This window comes from Pristiophorus japonicus, chromosome 10 (assembly GCF_044704955.1).
Source record: "Pristiophorus japonicus isolate sPriJap1 chromosome 10, sPriJap1.hap1, whole genome shotgun sequence".
In the NCBI taxonomy this organism is placed as follows: domain Eukaryota; kingdom Metazoa; phylum Chordata; class Chondrichthyes; family Pristiophoridae; genus Pristiophorus; species Pristiophorus japonicus.
Window position 1 is genome coordinate 94,693,907 of NC_091986.1, and position 24,770 is coordinate 94,718,676.

The 24,770-nt window shown below is 47.0% G+C and overlaps 1 protein-coding gene across 9 annotated transcripts in view; it reads right to left on the reverse strand.

Moving 5' to 3' along the window:
• The window catches only part of cep126 (centrosomal protein 126), a 272,751-nt gene that overhangs the window by 137,133 nt on the left and 110,848 nt on the right, over window positions 1-24,770 (reverse strand). For 7 of the 9 annotated variants that reach the window (XM_070891920.1, XM_070891919.1, XM_070891918.1 and 4 more), the window contains exon 5: window positions 8,923-9,130. In XM_070891920.1, the coding sequence (XP_070748021.1) occupies window positions 8,923-9,130 (208 nt within the window). Of the gene's footprint in view, window positions 1-8,922; window positions 9,131-12,778; window positions 12,837-14,002; window positions 14,147-24,770 lie in introns of those variants that run through there. The other 2 variants (XM_070891921.1, XM_070891922.1) reach the window with 2 other exon arrangements.

The following is a 24,770-nucleotide window of genomic DNA, read 5'->3' on the forward strand; positions in this document are numbered from 1 at the left end:
AGGGAGGCAACATACCATCCTGGAGTCTAGGTTGCGGCCGCAGAAACGCCTATCTATTCCCCTACAATTGAACCCCCTATCACTATCGCTCTCCCACTCTTTTTCCTGCCCTCCTGTGCAGCAGAGCCAGCCATGGTGCCATGAACTTGGCTGATGCTGCTCTCCCCTAATGAGTCATCCCCCTCAACAGTACTCAAAGCGGTGTATCTGTTTTGCAAGAGGATGACCGCAGGGGATCCCTGCACTACCTTCCTTGCACGGCTCTTCCTGTTGGTCTTCCATTCCCTATCTGGCTGTGCATCCTTTATCTGCGGTAAGACCAACTCACTAAATGTGCTATTCACATAATTCTCAGCATCGTGCATGCTCCAGAGTGAATCCACTCGCAGCTCCAGTTCTGCAATGCGGTCCGTCAGGAGCTGGAGGCGGATACACTTCCCACATAATACAGGAGGAGCATAACACGTGTCCGAGCTCTCCTGCCTTGACTTAACCCTTAGATTAACTTAATTTGGCAATAACAATGCTGAAGGTTTCTTACTGATAAAGAAAAGAAAAAAGAAAAGCTACTTACCAATCACTAGCCAATCACTTACCTCCTTGGCTGTGACGTCACCTTTCGATTTCTTTATACTTCTTTTTTGCCTCCCTAATGCAACTGCACCTGCTGACCTCTCCGATGCTGGGCCTTAAGAAGGCCGCCTCGATCTCCCCGCTCCGCCTCTTGCCAACTCCCGAGCCTCTCCGATGCTGGGCCTTAAGTAGGCCGCCTCGATCTCCCTGCTCCGCCTCTCGCCTACTCCCGAGCCTCTCCCATGCTGGGCCTTAGGTAGGCTGCCTCGATTTCCCCGCTCCGCCTCTCGCTGACTCCCGAGCCTCTCCGATGCTGGGCATTAAGTAGGCCGCCTCGATCTCCCCGCTCCGCCTCTCGCCGAACAGCATCTTTTCCAGATGGACTTGTTATGGACATCAACGTGACAATTTCTACAAAATTAATAAATTAGACTACTGTTGTGTATGTAAATACCCTGTACACTCAATGTACAGTTACATAAGATCAATGAACATATCTTTACACTGTATACAATATGCCTGTACCACAAGAGGGTGCAACTGGTGGAGACCTGGAGGTCACCTGCGCACCGCAGGTAACCCGGTATAAAAGGGAGCCCACCTTACTGTAATCTCATTCAGGAGCTGCAATAAATGGACTAAGGTCACAACAGTTCAAGTGTAATACCTTACCTCGTATAGTCATTACTAGAGTGCTTACAGACACTACAATTGGCGATGAGAATATGAATTCCACGTGAAAAATGGCTAACCGTGGCAACTTTCAACAATTCGCTGATGGGGAAGTTTGGGATACCTTTGTGGAAAGGCTAGAACACTACTTCATCGCAAACAACCTGGCTGAAAACACACCGACCTCGCTGGCTGATAAGCACAGAGCCATCCTGTTCAGCAGTTGTGGGCCCACCATTCATGGCTTTGTCAGGGACTTGCTAGCCCCAGAGAAGATGACAACGAAAACGTTTGCGGAGCTCGTAACACTGATGCAGGAATAGCTTAAGCCAAAAGATAGCATCCTAATAGCCAGATACCGGTTCTACACACACCGGCAGCCTGAAGGCCAAGAAATCGCAAAATATGCTGCAGATCTGAGACGATTGGCTGCACCGTGTGATTTTGGTGACCACCTCACCGAAGCACTGAGGGACATCTTTGTTATTGGAATCGGCCACGAAGGCCTCCTCCACAGGCTGTTCGCTGCAGACACCACCGTCACCTTGCGGAAAGCAATTAACGTGAGCCAAGCGTTCATGGCCTCGGCCTGCGATTCCAGAAAGATGATGACTCAACCCCAGGGCTCCAACACAGCAAATACAGTGAACTGAACGGCGCCTTTCAGAGGCAATACTGTGACCCCAAGCCCCGCAACCCCGAGTCCGCCACAGGGGGCCAACCAGCCAGCCCCATGCTGGCGCTGTGGAGGAAATCACAGAGCCCACCAATGCAGATACAGAGACTATACTTGCAAGGGCTGTAACACTAAAGGCCATCTACAGTGAATGTGTAAAAGAAATTGTATTCACCGAGTCGCTGAAGTGTTGGCCGATCACCCGGGCTCCAGCGCTGATGAAGATGAAGAGAGAGTCCAGGGGGCAGCTCAGCCCCAGGTAGAGGTGTACAGAATGTTTACCTGCTCCACCGAGAGTTCCCCATTGAAGATAGAAGTTGAAATCAAAAGTGTTCCAGTCTCGATGGAGGTTGACACAGGGGCGAGCCAATCGTTGATGAACCAAGCGGCCTTCGAGAAACTCTGGGACAACCTAAAATGCTACCAATCCATGGGAAGCTGCTCACTTACACAAACGACACCATCCCAGTAGTTGGCAGCGTGGATGTCCAGGTGTCCCACGGCGGTGTGATGCTACCTTTGCAGATCATTGCTGGTGATGGTCCAACGCTGCTAGGAAGAAGTTGGATGAAGCAAATCCAAATCTGTTGAAGCTGGGAAAGCCTCCAGGCCCCGGCGATTGACGTCCTAGGCGGCCCCAAATTTGGATCCATCGCAGCACCTGAAGATCCGACCGTCCAACTTGACTGCGCGGCGACGACACAGACCGCACTACCCAATGGCGAGATGATCCAACCCGAACGACCAGAACTCACCTTCCGGGCCGTGGCTGGACTCCGAAGGGAGAAGATCGACGCAGAAGGTAAATCCCCGGCTTCAGTGGCAGAACCTGGGGAGAGAAGGATTACCGCAGCATACCTTGAGAAGAGTGAAAAGATGGCGCCCGCACCATGAGGCGAAGTGCCTGAAATCAAGATGGCCGTGATCAGACCGCGAGGGGCAGCATTGAGGGAGCAACACGTGATGTCGAGCAGCGAACCGGATTGGGGTAAAGATTACAAAGCCCTCTTAAAGGAGACCGGCAACCCAGATCAATTAAAGGGACAGTTCCACTTTTTTACAGCGATGCTGGTGATACTAATGTGAGAGATGTAATTAACAAATGTAAATATTTAAATGTACCGTTGACCAGCGATGCCGGTAGGATACATGGGAAAGATGTAATTGATGAACACAAGTATCTAAATGTAACATTGTACAGCGATGCCGGTAATATACAGGGAAAATATGTAATTGAGGGAAAAGATGTAATTGACAAATGTGAACTAGTACTCGAGTGCGATCGGAGCCAATATATCATGAATGTAAACGATGGAATAATGTGTGATGCCGGGTTCAAGATATACGCCGACAAAACCAAGAGCAATCTCCCGTTTGAAGCACCCAGGTCCAGCAGGCTACCCAATCATGTAGCCTGCGCCTCTGGGACCAAGGTGATGCCCCAAGGAGTGTGGCCACACACAGTAGGAGCTTACCCACTGCAGGGCCAGCGATCAGCAGACGGCACAGGCACCACTACTGGCACCCTGCCCCAGATCGGCCCTACCCCTCTGGCCACCAGGGCCAGCACCGGGAGCAAGAGGCCAGCATCCTCCAGCCCCCCCGATGGGACCTAGGGTGACCAGGCTCCCACTACCGCTGAAGGGCAGCAGAGAGACCCTGCAGCCCTCAAAAGACGACGGGGAGGCCACACATTCCTGTGGCTCTGCCCACGACTAGGCAATGGCAAAGGCCCTGAGACTCAGCCAAGGGAGCGATTCGAGCTCACCCAGCTGGCAGGGGATGCAGCACCGCCATCAGACAACCTGGACACAGTCCGGTTACTCTGGAACTAGCATCCTCACCCACCTGCACCTACACCCCAGGGGCAAGACTGTAATACCAGTATGTACCCTACCTGTAAAATGTACTTGTTCCACTACTGCTAAACCCAAACAGTCATGTAATCAATCCTATTTTTTGTACATTTATGTAAATGCAACTGTCAAGCCACACACATGGTCTATGTATGGGGGTGGGGGGGAAATGGTATGTAGCCATGGACACATGGATCACACCCAGTACCCACTCAAACCCCCACTTCAACCTCCAACCGTCCACTGCTGACTATTTCCCAATGTTGTGGCAATAAGGACTTGGGGAGCGCCATTCCCAAACACGGACAAAGTGCAAGGGCTTTGGGCACTCAAGTCGAGGGCCAAAGCACCCAGTGCAAAGGACAGTGGCACAACACTTAGGGGGGAGTGATGTTGTGTATGCATATACCCTGTACACTCAATGCACAATTACATAGGACCAATGAATGTATCTTTACACTGTATACAATATGCCTGTACCATCAGAGGGTGCAACTGGTGGAGACCTTGAGGTCACCTGTACACCGCAGGTAACCAGGTATAAAAGAGAGCCCACCTTACTGTAACCTCATTCAGGAGCTGCAATAAATGGACTAAGGTCTCACAACAGTTCAAGTGCAATACCTTACCTCGTGGAGTCATTACTAGAGTGCTCACAGACACTACAACTGCACTTATGGCAATGGTATGAATTATTTGCACCACACACCATAGAATGTATGCCATACACATGGGAATGAAGTAACAGGTGAGTGGATTTGAATTTGATATCTGTGATCAGAGGTATACACAGTGTATACCCTTGTATACACTTTTTAATCTGCTTTGATAACTAAAATAACATTTCTGCTCCAACATCCTATTAATCTTGGGGATGAAATGCTGCTGTTAGCAAGAATTCTCACAATAATCTTGGGAAAGCAGGGAATCCAATCTTCCAAAACTATTACTGCAGTGCTCCATCTCTTGAAGCAAGGAATGGGGACCCTGCTGAGAGGGGAGAAGCATGGCAGCTTGAACTGAAGGGGAAAAGGGTGGAAAATTTCAGCATTAAACAGGAGGCCAGAGGAGTGGACAATTACAGATTAGGTTATGCTTTCTCCAAATCTTTGATTCCCTTCCTCTCTAAGCACCATAAAATATGATTGCTTCCTCTTGCTTCTAAACCAAGAAAGCAAGAAAGACAAGATTGATTGAGATTTAGTGAAGGCTATTTGAAGGTGGGCTATTTAGATTCCCATGTGTTCTGAAGATTCCAGCGATTGCCACTTCAGAAGTTTGCCTTCACATTGTAACATTACTTTGAAAATAGAATTGCAATGCAAAATATTAAAGAAAGATTAATAACTTTTGATTATTGTCACACATAATTATATATAAAAAGTTATAATATAGGCACTGGAAAATACATTGTACACAAGTTATGTATGCTTTCTTCACGCCAAACACATCATTCACTACAACTCACTAAACCACTTATATTATATTTTCTGTTAAACAACTGGTTCCTGAATTTCAATGAGGTTTTATATTTTTGGAGGATTAAAAAAAATAGAAGGGTGATGAATGGTGAAGCTTGGTGCACATGGTATGCAGATGTCTGGTTTGTCTTAATTGAGGGACTGTCTCAAAGCCATAAAATGAAGCAGGGCAGTAGATTTAATAACTACAATTCCAGCAATTGATGCAAAAGTCTATGATTATCACGTAATAAATCTGTTGATGTTTCTCATTGAAAACTCATTATCATTATCTGTTACACCTGTAGGTAGTGCTGTAATAGGCATTTTCAATTGTTAAAAGTTTTCATATTAGTTGGCACACAATGGCCGGAATCTTCCCAACCCTGCAAGTGCGGGTTTGGAGGTGGGCCCGCTGTCAAAATGGCCCTGATTGACAGCTCTAAACCCATCTCCGTGTGAGTTTCTGAACTGTTATATCTGCATTCGGATTACAGACCCAACAGCAAGCAGTTGGGCAGGTAATTTACATAATTAAAAGGTACTTAAATCGTAGTTAAGATGGCTCAAAGCAGGCACTTACAACTTTACCAACCTTTTGACGGGTTTGCCGTGCCTCGGGTTTCATGCCAGGTGAGTGGAGTCGGGTTCTCAGTGACTCTCCATCACTTTGGCTAATTGACAGCTGCAGAAGTGGTATAAAAGCTACCATTTCACAGCTGTTCACTTTCCAATGTCAGAAGCTGAAGCCTTCAGGTTTTGGAAGAGACTTTTGAACTGTATGCAGGATGGAAGTGTTTGCAGTGAACTCTCTATTCACTGTCACCTCCTTGGAGCAACCACTCTCACAATTGAAAGACAAAATTTTAACCAATAAGGGAATTTTAACCAATAAGGGAATTAAGGGTTATGGGGAGCGGGCGAGTAAGTGGAGCTGAGTCCACGGCCAGATCAGTCATGATCTTGTTGAATGGCGGAGCAAGCTCAAGGGGCTAGATGGCCTACTCCTGTTCCTAATTCTTATGTTATGCTGTTCTGTCAGCTCAACCTCACCTGCCATCTATTACAGCAGTATCGGTGCCCTGGAAAAAAATCTCACCTTGGTCCTTGGAATCCCATCATGATCAGCCCCAACACCAACATCACTAAACACACCAGCATCACCAACAGCAACACCAACCTTCTCCGCAATCACCTGATGCTGCACAGGACACAGGGCCTCAGCATCTGACCACATTGCTACTCGGAGGCCAGTGATGGCCTCACCATGGCCACATTTATTTCACTTCACGCTATGCTCCCTGACTGCCACATGATGCGCCAGGTTGGCACCAACCTACATCAGTTCCATAAGGTATCCCTGCAATGACCAACTCATTCCTTTCATACTCATCACCATTGTGGGGGGCATCCTTATGTGTCATCATTCACTACAACTCACTAAACCACTTCCAAAGGTACCCACAAATCTGTCCAAGATTGCAACTCATTAACATTAACTATACATGAACATTGGCTAAAGGACCTAAGTGCCTACCTTTGTGTGTTGTTAGTTGGTATGATTGCACAAGGATGAGGCTGAGTGTGAGGGGTGGTTGGTGAAATGGGGAACTGATAATGTGGATAGAGAGAGGGATTGGTTTGAGAAAAGGTGTGAATGGGTAGAGTAGGGAAGGCAGAGTAATGGGGATGTGATGAGTGGCACAGCAGGATGAGGTTGAGTGTGGCTTTGCAATAACGTTTCGTGATCTACTGAGATCATTGAAAGATTTGCACCACTGCAGCCTGGTCCTCCTGATGATGTCCCTGCTTGTGCCCTCCTGTACAATGTGCAACCAGCCTGCATTTTAATCCTGGGGTGGTCCCTTCCACCCATGAGAAGGGAAGAGGACCTCCCTGCGTACCATGACTACCTCCATAAGCATCTGGAGGGAGTCATGGGAGAGCCTGGGTGCAGCCGTGCACCTCTGTGCAGTGCTTCTCACTGTTTGCAGCACCTCAATGCTACAGAACAGTGACAGAAGAACTGTCAAAACCATTGTGGACATGGTCCCTTTAAGGAAACGGGCTGATGACGCGTCATCAAATGGTGTCATCAGACCGGCTTCCTCTTAATTGGCCGGGAAGCCCGTAGGGCGGGCTTAACAAGCCCAATCATCAGAAGATTTGGGAGAGAGAGCGAGCTCAAGTCGGAGGCAGGCTTTGCGTCACCAAGTACGGCCGCATTGATCCCGCCGCGTGTGGAAAATTCACGGCCAATAGCTGCAGTTTTAAAGTTTGAATCTATACCCTGCTGGTCACTGGGTTCCCACAAATCCAGCTATATGCTTTCCTGTCAATTTTCATCTGCCTCAGTCTGCCTTTTTGTCTCAGTAACAGAAATAACTAATATCAAAAAATAAGGGGCTGAGCAAAATAAAACATTCAAAAAATTACATATTTCACAAAGAATTGATTAAATGTATCCACTGAATTGTCTTTTAATGCCTCGATTAAAGATTTCATTTAAAGGCCTCAGTTTCTTCCAAATGCTTGGGCTTGTAGTTGATATTTTTGTCCAGACCATTGTTTGTGATCTGAAGTTGGATTGTGCAGTCTAAGCATGTGCAGTGTACCTAATTTCCCAGGATTTGTCAGTACCATCCAATCAGATGTTTCCAGTACTTTCTTCACATTTTGATAAAGAGCAAAATTTCAAAAGCTTTACTGAGGTAAAATTTATTTTAAAAAAGCATTGTGTGTAAGAGAGAGAGATAACTCCCTTGTAGTAGGTTTTGTTTTATATTCTGTAGAAATGAATTAAACAGAGAGAGAGATATTTGGAGCGAGAGAAAAAAGACACGCCGTTACATATCTTTTTCCTCACTCTTTCCATAAGTCTGACTTTCTGTCTCCTCTCTTCAGAGATTTAATGGATAAATGTCCCTTTACAGATTTAATGGATTTTATCTAACTTTTTAAAGGCCAGAATATACATCAGATGGTAACCAATATGTACTACATAAGAGTTGGGACTGGAACTGGGCAGAGAGAGGTTGAATTGGATGCAACATTAATGATTGCAATATTAATTCAACTTTATTTAAATGCCAAATTTTCCTGAACAGATACATCTACTCCTCCGGCCTTCTGGTTATCTCTTATACCCCTTTATGAGGCTCTCACTCCCATTTACTGGTGTGAGTCATATTATTATAATCCCTACAACATTGTAATTTCCTGCTGTTACACATCCCTCCAACCCCGGCATTTTATTCTGAATGCTTCTACATTCAGTTAAAGGCATTCAGTTGTGTCCTTTTATTTTTTTTCTTGGCTTGTTTAGCTTTGCATTTCCTTGATTTACTTTCTGCTTGATGATATTCTCTCCTTCTCCGTGACCACTCGATGCTTATCTTTAATGGAAGTCATATCCACTTCTTTCTCCATATCATATTACATACATCAAAACACAAATCTCTGATTGTTGTTAACATCTAAACGCCACTTAATTAAAATACATCTCAAAAGATTGTTAAAGTTTATGCATATTAAACAAAATCATCATTATTTATTTATGATTATATAAAATAGCATTGATTCTGGAAGATACTGTTTAGTTTCCCCATATTCTTTATTCTTGTAAAGAAGCTTAAGAAACCCCATCATCAACAAAGGTTAGAAATTGTTGTAACTAATACAGTACCTGCAAACTATTCAGTTGCTGCTCTCCCAGGAGACGCTGCGTCTCCTCCAGCTCCTGCTGAAAGCGTAACCGGCTGTTTTTCAGATTTGCCCCACTCTTCTCTTGCATAAGCTTGGCAAAAGCCTTAGCTGCTGAAGGTTGTTTCTGATAGCAGGAACCATTTCTATTCTCTCCATGAGTTGACGGATTCAGAAATAAATCAGTGGTCCTAAGAATGCAATTCCAAAGAAATTATTTGCAAAATTGACCGATTCTTTCTACATTATGTGAAAGAGCTGCCTTGTTCACAATACTATAGTCAAAATTTTAGTTAAAGACTGGTTCAGAAAATGTTATTAAAAGCTATTTAGGGTCTAAATGAACTTATTTAAAGCAGCCTCAACATTACACAGGCCACACAACAGCTCAAAATCTGGCACATACTTTGATCTTGAAGATGAAGGGCGTGATTTCCCCTACCTCGGCGGGCCAAGGCGGCAATGTTGGTGGCTGGTCCCAGCCTCGCTGCTGGCTCCAGCCTGCTGTCCAAAATGATTTTACCCTGATTGGGCTTGTTAAGCCCATCCAGCGTGTTTGCTAGCCAATTGAAGGAAGCGGGTCTGATTTAGTCATTTGATGACACGTCATCAGCCGGTTTCCTTAAACGGACCATGGTCAAATTAATTTGACAATTGTGCTGTAAGTGTTCCACAGCATTGAGGTGCTGCAAACACTGACAAGCACTGCACAGAGGTGCATGGCTGCACCCAGGCTCTCCCATAACACTCTCCATATGCTTGTGGAGGGAGTCACAGCATGTAGAGAAGTTCTCTTCCCTTCCAATGGGTGGAAGAGACCACCCAACGAGATCACGCAGCCTGGTTGCACATTGCACAGGAGGACACAAGCAGGGATGTCGTTAGGAGGACCAGGCCGCAGTGGCGCAAACTTTTCAATGATCTCAGTAGATCACGAAATGTTACTACAAAGCCACATTCACACATTTTGCTGTGCCACTCATCACAATCCCATCACTCTGCCTTCCCTACCCTTCTCCTACACCTCCTTACTCACACCAACTTATCGTGCACTCCACCCATCCCTTTTTATCTATATTATCACTTCCCAACTCACTACCCAACCCTCACACTCATCCTCATCCTTGTCCAATCATATCAACTAACAACACACAAGGGTAGGCACTTGGGTGTTTTATGCAATGTTCATGTAAAGTTTCTGTTAATGTGGTGGCAAACATTGAAACTTTTATTTTCAACACTTTGCGTTCTTCAACAGGTCTGTGTGCACCTTTGGAAGTGGTTTAGTGAGTTGCAGTGAATAGTACACCCCACAATGGTGATGAGTGTGAAAGGAATGGCTTGGGCATTGTAAGGATGTTTTATGGTGTTGGTGTGGAGTGATGCCAACTTATGTGGCAGCCAGGGTGTACAGCGTCAAGTAAAGTCAATCTGGCCATGGTGAGGCCATCCCTGGCGTCTCGGGCAGCAATGTGGCCCCTCGAGACTGCTCTGCCACTTGATAACATCATGGCTGATTTGACCTTGGGTTCAGCTCTACTTCCCTGCCCGCTCCCCTTAACCCTTCATTCCCTTATCGTTCAAAAACCTGTCTATTTCCACCTTAAATATATTGAATGACACAGCCTCCACAGCTCTCTAGTGCAGAGAATTCCACAAATTTATGACCCTCTCAGAGAATAAATTCCTCCTCATCTCAGTTCTAAATATTCTTATTCTTAGTTCTAGATTCCCACAAGAGTGGGAATCTAGATCCTCTCTGCATCAACCTTGTCGAGCCCCCTCAGTATCTTATATGTTTCAATAAGATCACCTCTCATTCTTCTAAACTCCAATAAGTATAGGCCCAACCTGCTCAACCTTTCTTCATAAGTCAATCCCTTCATCTCAGGAATCAACCTAGTGAACCTTCTCTGAACAGTCTCCAATGCAAGTATATCCCTCCTTAAATAAGGAGACCAAATGTGTACACAGTACATTAGGTATGGTCTCACCAATACCCAGTACAGTTGTAGCAGGACTTCCCTGCTTTTATACTCCATCCACCTTGCAATAAAGGCCAACAATCCATTTGCCTTCCTGATTACTTGCTGTACCTGCATAGTAACTTTTTGTGTTTCATGCACAAGGACCCCCAGGTCTCTCTGTACTGCAGCATTTTGTAATTTCTCTCCATTTAAATAATAATTTGTGTTTTTATTTTTCCTGCCAAAGTGGATAACCTCACACTTTCCCACATTATACTCCATCTGCCAAATGTTTGTCCACTCACTTAGCCTGTCTATAACCCTTTGCAGATTCTTTGTGTCCTCCTCACAACTTGTTTTCCCACCCAGCTTTGTATCATCAGCAAACTTGGCTTCATTACACTCGGTCCCTTCATCCAAGTCATTGATATAGATTGTAAATAGTTGAGGCCTCAGCACAGATCCCTGTCGCACCCCAGTAGTTACCATTTGCCAACCGGAAAATGACTCATTTATCCCGACTCTCTGTTAGCCAATCCTCTATCCATGCTAATATGTTACCCACAACCCCGTGAGCTCTTATCTTGTACAGTAATCTTTTATGTGGCACCTTATCGAAAGCCTTCTGGAAATCCAAATACACCACATCCACTGGTTCTCCCTTATCCACCCTGCCCGTTACATCCTCAAAGGACTCCAGCAAATTTGTCAAACATGATTTCCCTTTCATAAAACCATGCTGACTCTGCTCGACTGCATTATGATATTCCAAATGTAGTGCTAGTGCTTCCTTAATAATGGACTCCAGCATTTTCCCAACGACAGATGTTAGGCTAACTGGTCCATAGTTTCCTGCTTTCTATCTCCCACCTTTTTTAAATAGGGGCGTTACGTTGGGAACTTTCCAATCCGCTGGGACTACTCCAGACTCCAGGCAATTTTGGTAGATTGCAACCAATGCATCCACTATCTCTGCAACCACTTCTTTTAAGACCCTAGGTCCAGGGGACTTGTCTACCTTTAGTCCCATTATTTTACCGAGTAAGTACTTTTTCTTTAGTGATAGTGATTGTTTTAAGTACCTCCCTCCCTATAGCCCGACTATCTATTATTGGGATGTTTTCAGTGTCTTCCCCCTTGAAGATCGATACAAAATATTTGTTCAAAGTCTCTGCCATTTCCTTGTTCCCCATTATTAATTCCCCAGTCTCATTCTCTAAGGGACCAATGTTTACTTTAGCTATCCTCTTCCTTTTTATAACCTGCAGAAGCTCTTACTATCTGTTTTTATATTTCTTGCTAGTTTACTCTCATAATCCATCTTCACTCTATTATTTTTTTAGTTGTCCTTTGCTGGTTTTAAAAAATTTCCCAATCCCCTGGCCTCTCACTAACCTTGGCAATATTGTATGCCTTTGTTTTCAATTTGATACCATCCTTTACTTCCTTAGTTACCGACAAGTGGTTCTCCCTTCTCTTAAAGTCTTTCCTTCTCACTGGAATATATATTTGTTGCTCAGCAACCATCTTACACTTTAATCTATTTTCCCAATCCATTTTAGCCAACTCTGCTTTCATACCTTTGTAATCGCCTTTATTTAAGATCAGGACACTGGTTTGAGACCCAACTTTCTCACCCTCCAACTGAATTTTAAATTCAACCATGCTATGATCACTCTTTCCTAGAGGATCCTATACTATGAGATAATTTATTAATTCTGTCTCATTACACAGTACTGGTTGGTTCCACAACATACTGCTCAAGGAAACCACCCCAGATACACTCTATGAACCCTTCCTCAAGGTCACCTTGGCCAATTTGATTTGTCCAATCAATATGAAGATTAAAATCATCCATGATTATTGCCGTACCTTTCCTAAAAGCCTCCATTATTTCTTGATTTATACTCTGTCCGACAGTGTGGCTACTGTTAGGAAGCCGATAGACTATGCCCACCTTCCCCTTATTTATTATCTCCACCTAAACTGATTCTACATCTTGATCTTCAGAGCCAATATCATTTCTCACTAGTACACTGATCTTCTCCTTTATTAACAGAGCTACCCCACCTCCTTTTTCTTTTCGTCAATCCTTCCAAATTGTTAAATACCCTTGAATACTCAGTTCCCAGCCTTGATCACCTTGCAATCACGTTTCTGTAATGGCTATCAGATCATACCCATTTATATCTATTTGTGCCATCAACTCATTGATCTTTTTATGAATGCTGCGTGCATTCAGGTAAAGAACTTTTAATTTTATCTTTTTACTGTTTTGCCCTGCTTTGACCCCACTTTCTGATACACACTTATTTTTATACATTCTGTCCCTTCCTGTCACACTCCGATTTTCATTTCCCCCATCACTGCCTTGCTCTATTGCCTTCTCCTTCCTATTTGACTTTTTAAATTTCCACTCACCTGAACCCTCTCCCCCACTATTTAGTTTAACAATGTAACTATTTGTACTGCACTTTTTTTGACAGACATGAGTCTGTCAAGTCCCGCCACCCCCCCCCCCCCCCCCTCCCCCATGCCCGTATGGCACTCTTTTGGGCAGATATGCAACAAGCCCCACTACCTGTCAAGCTTCACCCCACCCTCCGGCCCCGAATCAGTCCCTCCACGTGGTGCCGAAAAGCAGGACTTGAGGCCAGAGACTCTGCTGAGGCCCCGACTCTCTTCCGCCGCTGATTCCTGAGGAATCGGTAGGCCCCGAGGACTCTCATCCGCCGCTGATTCCCGAGGACTTGCTAGGCTCCGACTCTCCTCCGCCGTTGATTCCGAGGACTCGCTAGGCCCCTGACTCTCCTCCCCCCGACTCTTCCACCCCCCCGCCCCCGACTCCCTTTCCACTCACCCCCCCACAGTTGCCAACCCGAGATTGTCTCGCTGAGCTACCAAGCCGCCTTCAACCGACCGAGCTGCTGGACACCAACCGAGCTGCTGATCCTCCCCTCCTACCGACCGAGTCGCTGATTATCCAACCGAGCTGCTGGTTCTCTGACTGTGTTTGCTTGCTTTGTAGTGTTGCTAGAAAGTTGTGAGTTTTGCTCGTTTTGCTTTGCCCACTGAGTTGCTAATCCTCTAACCTACCAAGCCGCTGATGCAGCAACCAAGCTGTTGATCCTCCGATCGATCGAGCCGCTGAGTCTCTGACCGCGTTTGCTTGCTTTGCAGTGTTGCTAGAAGTACATCCACGCGGGTATTCTTTTCTAGTACAACTGTGTAAGCTGTATTTCCTTACTTCCAGGTGCAAGATTTCTGGTGCATAAACATTACTTGAATTGTAGAGGTGCAGCCGGCGATGTCAAGTGAGGTGTACATCGATATAACCCAGCAATTGTCCACAGATACAAACCAGCAATTGTCCAAATACAACCCAGCAGTTGAAGGAAATCTTTACAACTATGGAGTTTGATATCTATGAAGAGTTTATTTTGAAATTGGAGGAGTTTCAACAGGTGCTTCTGTATTTTGCGCCTGTTGTGTTCAGCTGGCAAAAGTCTCAAATTTCAGCAAAACTCAATTCTCTTTCCTTTTCACAGGTGACTGGGAGCCTCTTTTATAAGGCAACCTCACACACAATGACAAATAAGGACGAGAAACGGAAGGTGCCAATCCCCGACTGGTTCGTGTGCACGTTTGCGAAACTGTGCTGTGTTCACTATGGGCAGCCACGCATCCAATCAACTGGGATTAGACCAAATCAGCGGTAAGTGTTAATACATCTGCTTGCTTATTGTGGTGTTCATGTTCACAGCACTGTGTGACCCCAAATCAGGTACCTCCCAATGGGATGCGAGGCCACGCTTACTTTGGCCTACAGCAACAAGGTGGTGAAACTGTGTCACATCGTCCCACCTCGTACATACATCCCATGTACTGAGGAAGGAGTTCCTTCCATTTTACTCTAGCAGGCGGCATCTCAGTCCAGAGAGATGCATCATGTGACGGACTTGGTCAAGCTCCAACCACAAAATAAGCAGTTGAAGAAGTACATTGAGCAGAAATTCAACAAGGTCGCAACACTGACTAACATCAGGAACATCAAGGCAAGGCTGAAAGCTGGGAATGGAAGCATGGTTGCTGCAGTAGCTGCACTGGAGCGTGTCTCAGAGGTTGGGCAGGTAGGAGATGGAAGGAGATGACATCAACTTCATTGCCTTAGCAACAAATGAAATGCAGTCCAGGTTTCAGAAATTTCCTGAAATGTTGTTCATCGACGGCACCTACAAGACAAACAGGCACGGCTATCCCCGCTACTAAATCATGGTGCAGGACAACAATTGCAGGGGTCAGGCTGTCCTCTATGCCTTTGTAAAGAACGAGACATCTGAGATGCTAAATAACATTGTTGAAGTATTTGTAAAACTAATGGGATCCAGCATTGATCGTGTGAAGACTGTCATGCTGGATAAGGATATTAAGGAGATAAATGCTGTCAAGAAGAATTTCCCAGGGGCCACCATTCTGCTATATCTGTTCCATGTCATGATGAACCTAAAAAGGAAGATCAGCAGCTACGTAGTACACAACTCCATCAAGATGTTGTTCCGGCTCTGCAAAGAAATGGTTCATGCCCACATCGAGGATATTCTGCAGAGTTGTGTGCAAAGGATTGGCCTGCTGCACCGTCTGCTGCAGGTAAGTCTGTGCAAAACATGCATGCAAGAGTGGGTCTGTTGATTCCTGTCCCTGTGCTGTAAAGCCTTTCTTTCTATTTCAGGAATATCTGTTGACCAACTGGATCCCCCAGAAGAAGATGGGGGCCCTACAGTGACATTTGGGAACAATACCAACAATCACATTGAGTCTGAGAACGGGAAGATCAAACACCTACTCCATTCTTCCTCATCAATGGCGGAGTGTGTCAACAACCTGGTCTTCCATAATGATGTCCTGGATAGGGAGCACCTGTATGCGACGTTCCTGCACTATTCCTCAGTGAGGCGGTTTGGAGAATTGCCAGATGTACAGGCCATGTATGCCGAGTTCGCAGGGCATGCTGTGAAGAAAATGGTCAGGAATCACTGGCACATGGATGTCGTGAACATTGAGCAGCAGGATGCTGACATAGTCACTGTGAGCTCCGGGTTCAAGGAGTATGAAGTTCATGTACGTGATGGTCAAGCTATCTGCAGCTGCACTTTCTGCCTACAGCTCTTACTCCCTTGTAAGCATGCAGTTGTAGTCCAGAGGAATTTGGGAATCGCTGGCGGTTATCAAGAACTCCCTTGCAAGTAGTCACAAGCGCTGGTGTGGTCATGACGGAAGCCCACCAACACCGCTGAAAAGTACAGGCATGCATCCAACACGTTGCAGCTCCTGATGACCATCCTGAACAGTTGTGCAACAGAGCACTTCACACTGATGCTGGCTTGGCTCTGGACCCATATTTGCATGTTCGAGCGAGGAGAGGAACCTTGGGCGCTAAGAACTGCTGAGTCGATCAGGCAGCCCTCGCAGCAGACTGTCACCCGGGGGCTGCCCAATGCCTCCACCACAGCACCAGGCATGCCTGAACAATCTTCTACCTCTCACCTCCAGCAGCTGGTACTATGGACTCCAGCAATGCATGCCAGCTCACTGATCTGCCCGCATTCCCAGGCAGCCCTCACAACAGACTGTCACCCAGGGTCTTCCCAATGCCTCACCTGGCCCAGCACAAGAGGCAGCTACTGCATGACCCAGTTATTTCTCAATACGTGTAACCTCGGAAGACTCTGGTCAACCTCCAAAAGATTGGCCTGCTGCACAGGAAATACAGCAGCTGGCCGACAGTCATGATGTGCGAGGATTCTTCACCGCAGTCAAGGCCATCTACTGCCCAAACACCCAAGGCCCACCCCACTGCTGGCCAAGAACGGGGAGACACTCATCAAGGACACCGAGGCAGTCAGGGCCCGCTGGAAGGAGCACTTCGAAGATCTCCTCAACCGAGACTCTGCCTTTGACTCAAGTGTCTTCGACTCCATCCCGCAGCATGCTACCCTCCACCACCTCAGTAAAGCCCCAGCCCTGCACGATATAGAAAAAGCCATAAGACAGCTTAATAACAACAAGGCTGCAGGAGCGGATGGAATCCCCGCTGAGGCACTGAAGTATGGCGGAGAGGCACTGTTGGTGCGAATGCATGACCTCATCTGGAGGGAGGAGAGCATGCCGAGAGATCTCAGAGATGCAGTGATTGTGTCCATCTTTAAAAAAAGGGACAAGTCCAACTGCGGCAACCACAGAGGAATCTCCCCGTTATTGACCACTGGGAAAGTCGTCGCTAGAATCCTCCTCAACCGTCTTCTCCCTGTGGCTGAGGAGCTCCTCCCGGAGTCACAGTGCGGATTTCGTCCCCTATGGGGTACAACGGACATGATTTTTACAGTGCGACAGCTGCAAAAAAATTCAGGGAACAGCACCAACCCTTGCACATGGCCTTCTTTGACCTTACAAAGGCCTTTGACACTGTCAACCGCAAGGGACTACGGAGCGTCCTCCTCCGTTTCGGCTGCCCCCAAAAGTTCATCACCATCCTCCGCCTGCTCCACGACGACATACAAGACGTGATCCTTACCAACAGATCCATTGCATACCCAATCTACATCCGGACCGGGGTCAAACAGGGCTGCGTCATCGCGCCAACCCTCTTCTCAATCTTCCTCGCTGCCGTGCTCCACCTCAACAAGCTCCCCGCTGGAGTGGAACTAAACTACAGAACCAGTGTGAACCTGTTCAACCTTCGTCATCTCCTGGCCAGATCCAAGACCGTCCCAACCTCTGTTGTCGAGCTACAGTACACAGACGATGCTTGCATCTGCGCACACTCAGAGACTGAACTCCAAGTCATCGTCAACATCTTCACTGAGGCGTATGAAAGCGTGAGCCTTACCGTAAGACAAAGGTCTTCCACCAACCTGTCCCCGCCGCACAGCACTGTCCCCCAGTCATCAAGATCCACGGCACGGCCATGGACAACGTGGACCATTTCCCATACCTTGGGAGCCTCTTATCAACAAGGGCAGACATTGACGACGAGATTCAACACCACCTCCAGTGCGCCAATGCAGCCTTCGGCCGCCTGAGGAAAAGAGTGTTCGAGGATCAGGCCCTCAAATCTGCACCAAGCTCATGGTCTATAGGGCTGGCTTTATACCCGCCCTCCTGTATGGCTCAGAGACATGGACCATATACAGCAGTCACCTCAAATCGCTGGACAAGTATCACCAACGATGTCTCCGTAAGATCCTGCAAATCCCCTGGGAGGACAGACGCACCAAAGTTAGCATCATCGACCAGGCCAACATCCCCAGTATTGAAGCACAGACCACACACGATCAGCTCTGCTGCGCAGGCCACATTGTTCGAATGCCTGACACAAGACTCCTAAAGCAAGCGCTCTGCTTGGAACTCCTTCACAGCAAACGAGCCAAAGGTGGGCAGAGGAAACCTTTCAAGGTCACCCTCAAAGCCTCCTCGATAAAGTGCAACATCCCCACCAACACTTGGGAGTCCCTGGCCAAAGACCGCCCTAAGTGGAGGAAATGCATCCAGGAGGGCGCTGAGCGGAAAGAGCGAGCGGCAAACCAGTCTCACCCACCTTTTCCCTCAATGACTGTCTGCCCCACCTGTGACAGGGACTGTAGTTCTCGTATTGGACTGTTCAGTCACCTAAGAACTCATTTTTAGAGTGAAAGCAAGTCTTCCTCGTTTTGGAGGGACTGCCTATGATGATGAGGCCGCCCAATGGGGTCTAAAGGCTGGGAACATTTCAATAGGAGGAAACGGCCACGAAGACATGACCCAAGTAGCTGCGGCTTTTGTCACCTGAGGGACCCGCCCAGCCACCTGAGCGAGCCCCGGGTTTTATGGGTGCGATGTAAGCACGGGTGCACACAGCTGTTTCAACGTTGTTGCATCCCTCCCCATGTGACTCCAGACACACAAATGCGAGCAATGCTCATGCTAATCATGTTTGGAGAGTTTTGTGCAATGCAACTTGTTTGTCTTTTATTGTCAATAAATTTCATTACATTTTTTATATTAGTTCCATGTCATGTGGGTTGCACTTGTGCTGGGGTAAGGCACTTCGGCTGGGGGATGCATGCACTTGCGCTGGGGTACAGGACTTTGGCTGGGGGAGGGATGCACTTAGACTGGGGTAAGGCACTTTGGCTGGGGGAGGGATGTACTTGGACTGGGGTAAGGCACCGGCTGGAGGAGGCATGTACTTGGACTGGGGTGAGGCACTTTGGCTGGCCCTTGCTATCTTCTGGGGAGCTCTGTCCTCTGTCACTTCAGGAAGTCAAAGTGGATCGAGTTACAATTTGCAAAGTGAGAGAGATCTGGGATGGGTGGTTCCAGTTACACATTCCTATGCAATTTCAGGGTGTGGCTTATACTCTAAGGGGACCAATCATAGACAAATGGTGGAGCATGGTGGCCAATTTTGCAGTACAAATAAGCACGTCCTTAGTTTAAAGCCCTCTTTACAGCCCTAGTTATTCGATTCGCTAGAACACTAGTCCCAGCACGGTTCAAGTGAAGCCCATCCCAACGGAACAGCTCCCTCAATGTGCAGATCGCCTGCAACCATTGTAAGATTATTATGCATGTGTGTGCCAAATTCCCTGGCAGCTGCCATAATTCTTTCATCCTGTGCCCCTCCAAACAGCCTTTCCGGCTAGCTGCTTGGAGACAAGGGCTATCCACTAAAGATGTGGCTCATTACACCCTTAAGGAGGCCAAGTACTGAGGCCCAGGAGAGATATAATAAAAGCCACATTTCCCCCAGATGGGTCAAAGAGCAGACAATAGGCATGCAGATAATGCCTTAACAGATCTTAAGGAGCCCTTCAGTATGCATCAGCCAGGTCTCCAGAATCGCTGCGGTCTGCTGCACCCTGCACAGCATAGCGCAGCACCGAGGATTTGCGCTGCATGAGGAGCAAGACTCTGAAGGGCACAGCCTCTTCATAGGAGGAGGAGGAGGAACATCAGCTGGAAGACGAGGAGGCAGAGGAAGAAAAGGAACCTGCGGTCCAGATCCCACCAGCACCTGAGTCTGCTGCTACCCACGAGGGCAGGGATGGTCTCATCATGGCCAGATTTACTTAACTTCAAGCATTTCACCCATATGGCTGCCACATGCTGCGCCAGATTCCCACCACCCCACAGCCACACATAAAGCATTGCTACAATGAACAAGCCATTCCTTTTACACTGATCCCCATTGCTGGAGGTAACGTTATGTCTCACCATTCACTCCAAGCCACTTCTAAAGTTGCACACAAATTTAGTGGTGAAAACAAATAATTTTATCTGTGACATCACAGTAACAGAAACTTTGCACAAACACTTATGAAAACGCCCAAGTGGTTACCCTTATGCATCTACTTTTGTTTTATTTTTCTCTTACGAGTGCTTCTATGTAATGCTACCCTTGTAGCTTCAGTAGAACTAAAGGAGGTCTGCTCACTTCCCTGCTGTGACTACACAGACACATTTGGCGGACATCCTCTGGGTTTTGGAGCCTGTGATGGACTTGCCAAAATCTGCTACTCCTGCAACTGTGCAGCGGCAGACTCGGCCAGCACAATCTGATGAGCCATCTGGGGCTCTGCCTGGGAGGTGGTGGTGAGGGGATGGGGGAGAATTGTGAGCGCTTCAAGAGGAGCCCCCACTTACATGTCCCCTCTCATCATCATCCCTCTCATGGACCACCCACACATCCCTGCTAGCAAGAAGCTGGAGCGCACCTTATTGCACAGCACTGGGGCCATGAAAATCCACGTCTACATTAACCTCCCTCATAGAGAGGAGGTTTATTAGCGTCTGCCATCTATTCTCCATAAATAGCCATCTATTCTCCATAAGGGAACATGTGCTCCTGTGAGTGGCACATCAGCTGCTCTATGCAGGTGGCTATCCTGTCCATGGAAGAGCCTACAGTCACCATCGCCTACGACACGGTTGGAGATGAGCTCCTCCATTCTCTGCATATTTGCAGACATTGCGGTCGCAAAACCAGTCAAAGCCTCCTGCACTTCTTGCTGCACCTCCAGGATCGTCCGCTTTTTGGATGTGCCCCCCCCCCCTCCCCCGAGGCTCAGCTTCTGTATGCAGCTGAGCAGAGCGGGGAGTGTCCTGCGCCCTCCGGCGAGGAGTCTCCACTGCTGTCACTGTCTTCACCAACTGCTCTTGCTCACTTGTGAGACATCAGGTGACAACACTACTCTATCTTGCGTGGCACACACCGAGATGTGCATATCTGCATTAGTGCTGGGTGTGCTTATGTCTGGTGACGGTGTGCCCTCACAGGCTGGAGGCTCCTCTGAAGATTTGAGTATAGGAGCAGGGAGGTCGTTCTGCAGTTGTACAGGGCCTTGGTGAGGCCACACCTTGAACATTGTGTACAGTTTTGGTCTCCTAATCTGAGGAAGGACATTCTTGCTATTGAGGGAGTGCAGCGAAGGTTCACCAGACTGATTCCCGGGATGGCAGGACTGATATATGAAGAAAAACTGGATCGACTAGGCTTATATTCACTGGAATTTATAAGAATGAGAGGGGATCTCATAGAAACATATAAAATTCTGACGAGATTGGACAGATTAGATGCAGGAAGAATGTTCCCGATGCTGGGGAAGTCCAGAACCATGGGTCACAGTCTAAGGATAAAGGGTAATCCATTTAGGACCAAGATGAGGAGAAACTTCTTCACTCAGAGTTGTGAACCTGTGGAATTCTCTACCACAGAACGTTGTTGAGGCCAGTTCGTTAGATATATTCAAAAGAGAGTTAGATGTAGCCCTTATGGCTAAAGGGATCAAGGGGTATGGAGAGAAAGCAGGAATAGGGTACTGAAGTTGCATGTTCAGCCATGAACTCATTGAATGGTGGTGCAGGCTCGAAGGGCTGAATGGCCTACTCCTGCACCTATTTTCTATGTTTCTATGTTTCCTCTTCTGCCTGGACAGTGTGGTTGGGGGGGGGGGGGGGTGGAACTCTTAATGGATCTGTGGGAGAGTAAAGTGATGAGTTAGATATGTCATATCAAGAATGGGTATAGATACCATTATGCACATGAAGAACATTCAGTGGCTGCTGATATCAGTCCTCATATGAGTGACTGCTATATGCCATGTGGCTATATGAGATATAATTCTGTCACCAGGTTGCTGAGATGTCCCCCTTTCTCCATCTCCCACTTCCAGCTGCTCTGTGTTCCCTAACACTTCCAAGGCAATCTCCTCTACTGCTGTTATTGTGGGCTCTCTTTTCCTGCAAGGAGGGAAAGAAGAGAAAGTTGAGTGAGAGTGATGGAATGTGTGTAAGGAATTGATGGGTTACATCTTCAGAGGGTGACTGTGGTGGAGTAGGTTGGCAAGGCCACATCCCTGCTATTGACTTCCTTGTGTTATTGTTAGTTGGTATGATTGAATTATATGAGGGTAAGTGTGAGGGGTGGTTAGTCAGATGGGGATGTGATAATGTAGATAGAGAGAGGGATGGGTGGACGTACAAGCTATGTTGATTTGAGAAATGACGTGCAGGACTAGGTTTGGGAAGGCAGAGTGATGGGGATGTGATGAGGGGCACAGCAGGATGAAGTTGTGTGTGGCTTTGAACTCACCTTTCCTGATCTAATGAGATCATTGAAACATTTGCATCACTGCATCCAGGTCCTCCTTACCATACCCCAGCTGTTGACCTCCTCTGCTATTTGGAGCCAGGCTTCTTTGGTCTGCTGAGGAGGTCTCTTCCGCCCATTGGATAGGAAGAGGACCTTCCTACATGCTCTCACTCCCTCCACATGCACATAGAGTCATCTGAGAATCTTTCTCTCTGCAGTCATGTTTGTCACTCTGCAACACGTCAATAGTGCAATGCAGTACTATCCTAGATGAACCTTCAAATGCAATGTGGCCACGGCTCCTTTAAATATCCCGGCTGAAGACACGTCATCGATGATGTCCTCAGACCTGCACTATTTAATAGGGCAGAATAACATGCAGGGCTGCCTTAATAGGCGCCATCAAAGGAAAGCCGATGTCAGGAGCGGGATGGAATGAAGAACGGGGTCGCGAACCACCACAGCGACCACCTGCATCCGACCCGCCCAGGTACAGAAGATTCTGGTCAAATATCTACCGCATTTGTTGCAAAACTGTAAGAACACTCAAACCTGCTCCCATAGCCAACAGGCAGAGCAGAGCTTGTGCCCTGGACTCCCACTGAGATTACCCAGGCCAATATTTCACTCCACCACATTTCAACTACATTGTCAGCAGGGAAAAGGGTCAATGCCGGCCTTTCATTTATAGCTTGCTTATTTGTTTCTTCTTGGATGTATATGTTCTTTGTGGTTATAAGAGTTCAAGATATGCCGCCTTACTGTGTGAGGGGTCAAAAATATGCAGGTGACCAGAAAGACCCTCACAGATGCAGTTAGACGTGCAGCTCAGTTGCTCACACAATGGAATTTCTTAAATCAGAAGATGCAGGTCAACATATGATATGGCAAAAGTATTCTGTTGGTGAAACATTCGTGGAAATGGATATTAGCAAAAAATACAACCCTCTAAATTTTGTTGTGGTGCCACTGTGCTCCTAATTTGTCAAAACAAATGCAGATTTTTGGGACTAGAATATATAACTTTAAAATGAGGATTGATATTACATCTGCACACCCTGATCCAATTATACCTCACCCTTTAAATCTACTTCAACTGAAGACTACATTAGGTCTTCACTCCTCACAAGCTACACAATGAGAGATCGACTAATATTATAGATATTTAGTACCAGCAGGTGGGATAGCAGGAAATTATTTAATAAAATAACACAGTAAATATACTTAAAAAAAACAAATTCTCCAAGAGGGACAACACAAGAAAGATTGTTTCCACTGCTCAGGGAGATAGTAATTAGATGCAACAAATTTAATATGACCACAAAAAGCATTCTTCTCTTCTTCTTCTTAGGCAGTCCCTCGGAGTTGAGGATGATTTGCTTCCACACTAAAAGTGAGTTCTCAGTTGATTGAAGAGTCCAATGCGGGACTTACAGTCTCTGTCACAGGTGGGGCAGACGGTGGTTGAAGGAACGGGTAGGTGGAGAGACTGGGTTGCCGCTCGCTCCTTCTGTTGTCTACAGTTGGTTTCTGCTTGCTCTCTATGATGAGAGTCGAGGTGCTCAGTGCCCTCCCGGTTGCTCTTCCTCCACTTTGGGCAGTCTTGGGCGAGGGATTTCCAGGTGTTGGTGGGGATGTTGCACTTTTTCAAGAATGCTTTGAGGGTGTCCTTACATAAGAACATAAGGAATAGGAGTAGCAGTAGGACATACGGCCCCTCGAGCCTTGAAGCATTTCCTCTGCCCACCTGGGGCTCGCTTGTCATGCCAAGTAGAGCGCTTGCTTTGGGAGTCTCGTGTCAGGCATGCTGACGATGTGACCTGCCCAGCGGAACTGATCGAGCTTGGTCAATGCTTCGATGCTGGGGATGTTAACCTGAATGAGAACACTGACGTTGGATTTGCAGGATCTTGTGGAGGCAGCGCTGGTGGTACTTCTCCAGCGTTTTGAGGTATCTGCTGTATATAGTCCACGTCTCTGAACCATATAGGAGGGCGGGTATCACTACTGCCCTGTAGACCATAAGCTTGGTGCCAGATTTGAGGTCCTGGTCTTCAAACACTCTCCTCCTCAGATGACCGAAGGCTGCACTGGCACACTGAAGGCGGTGGACCTTGTCATCGATGTCTGCCCTTGCTGACAATAGGCTCCCGAGGTGTGGAAAATGGTCCACATTGTCCAAGGCCTCAATGACCACAAAAAGCATTTAAAGGGAGGCAAGAACAATTGGGGTAG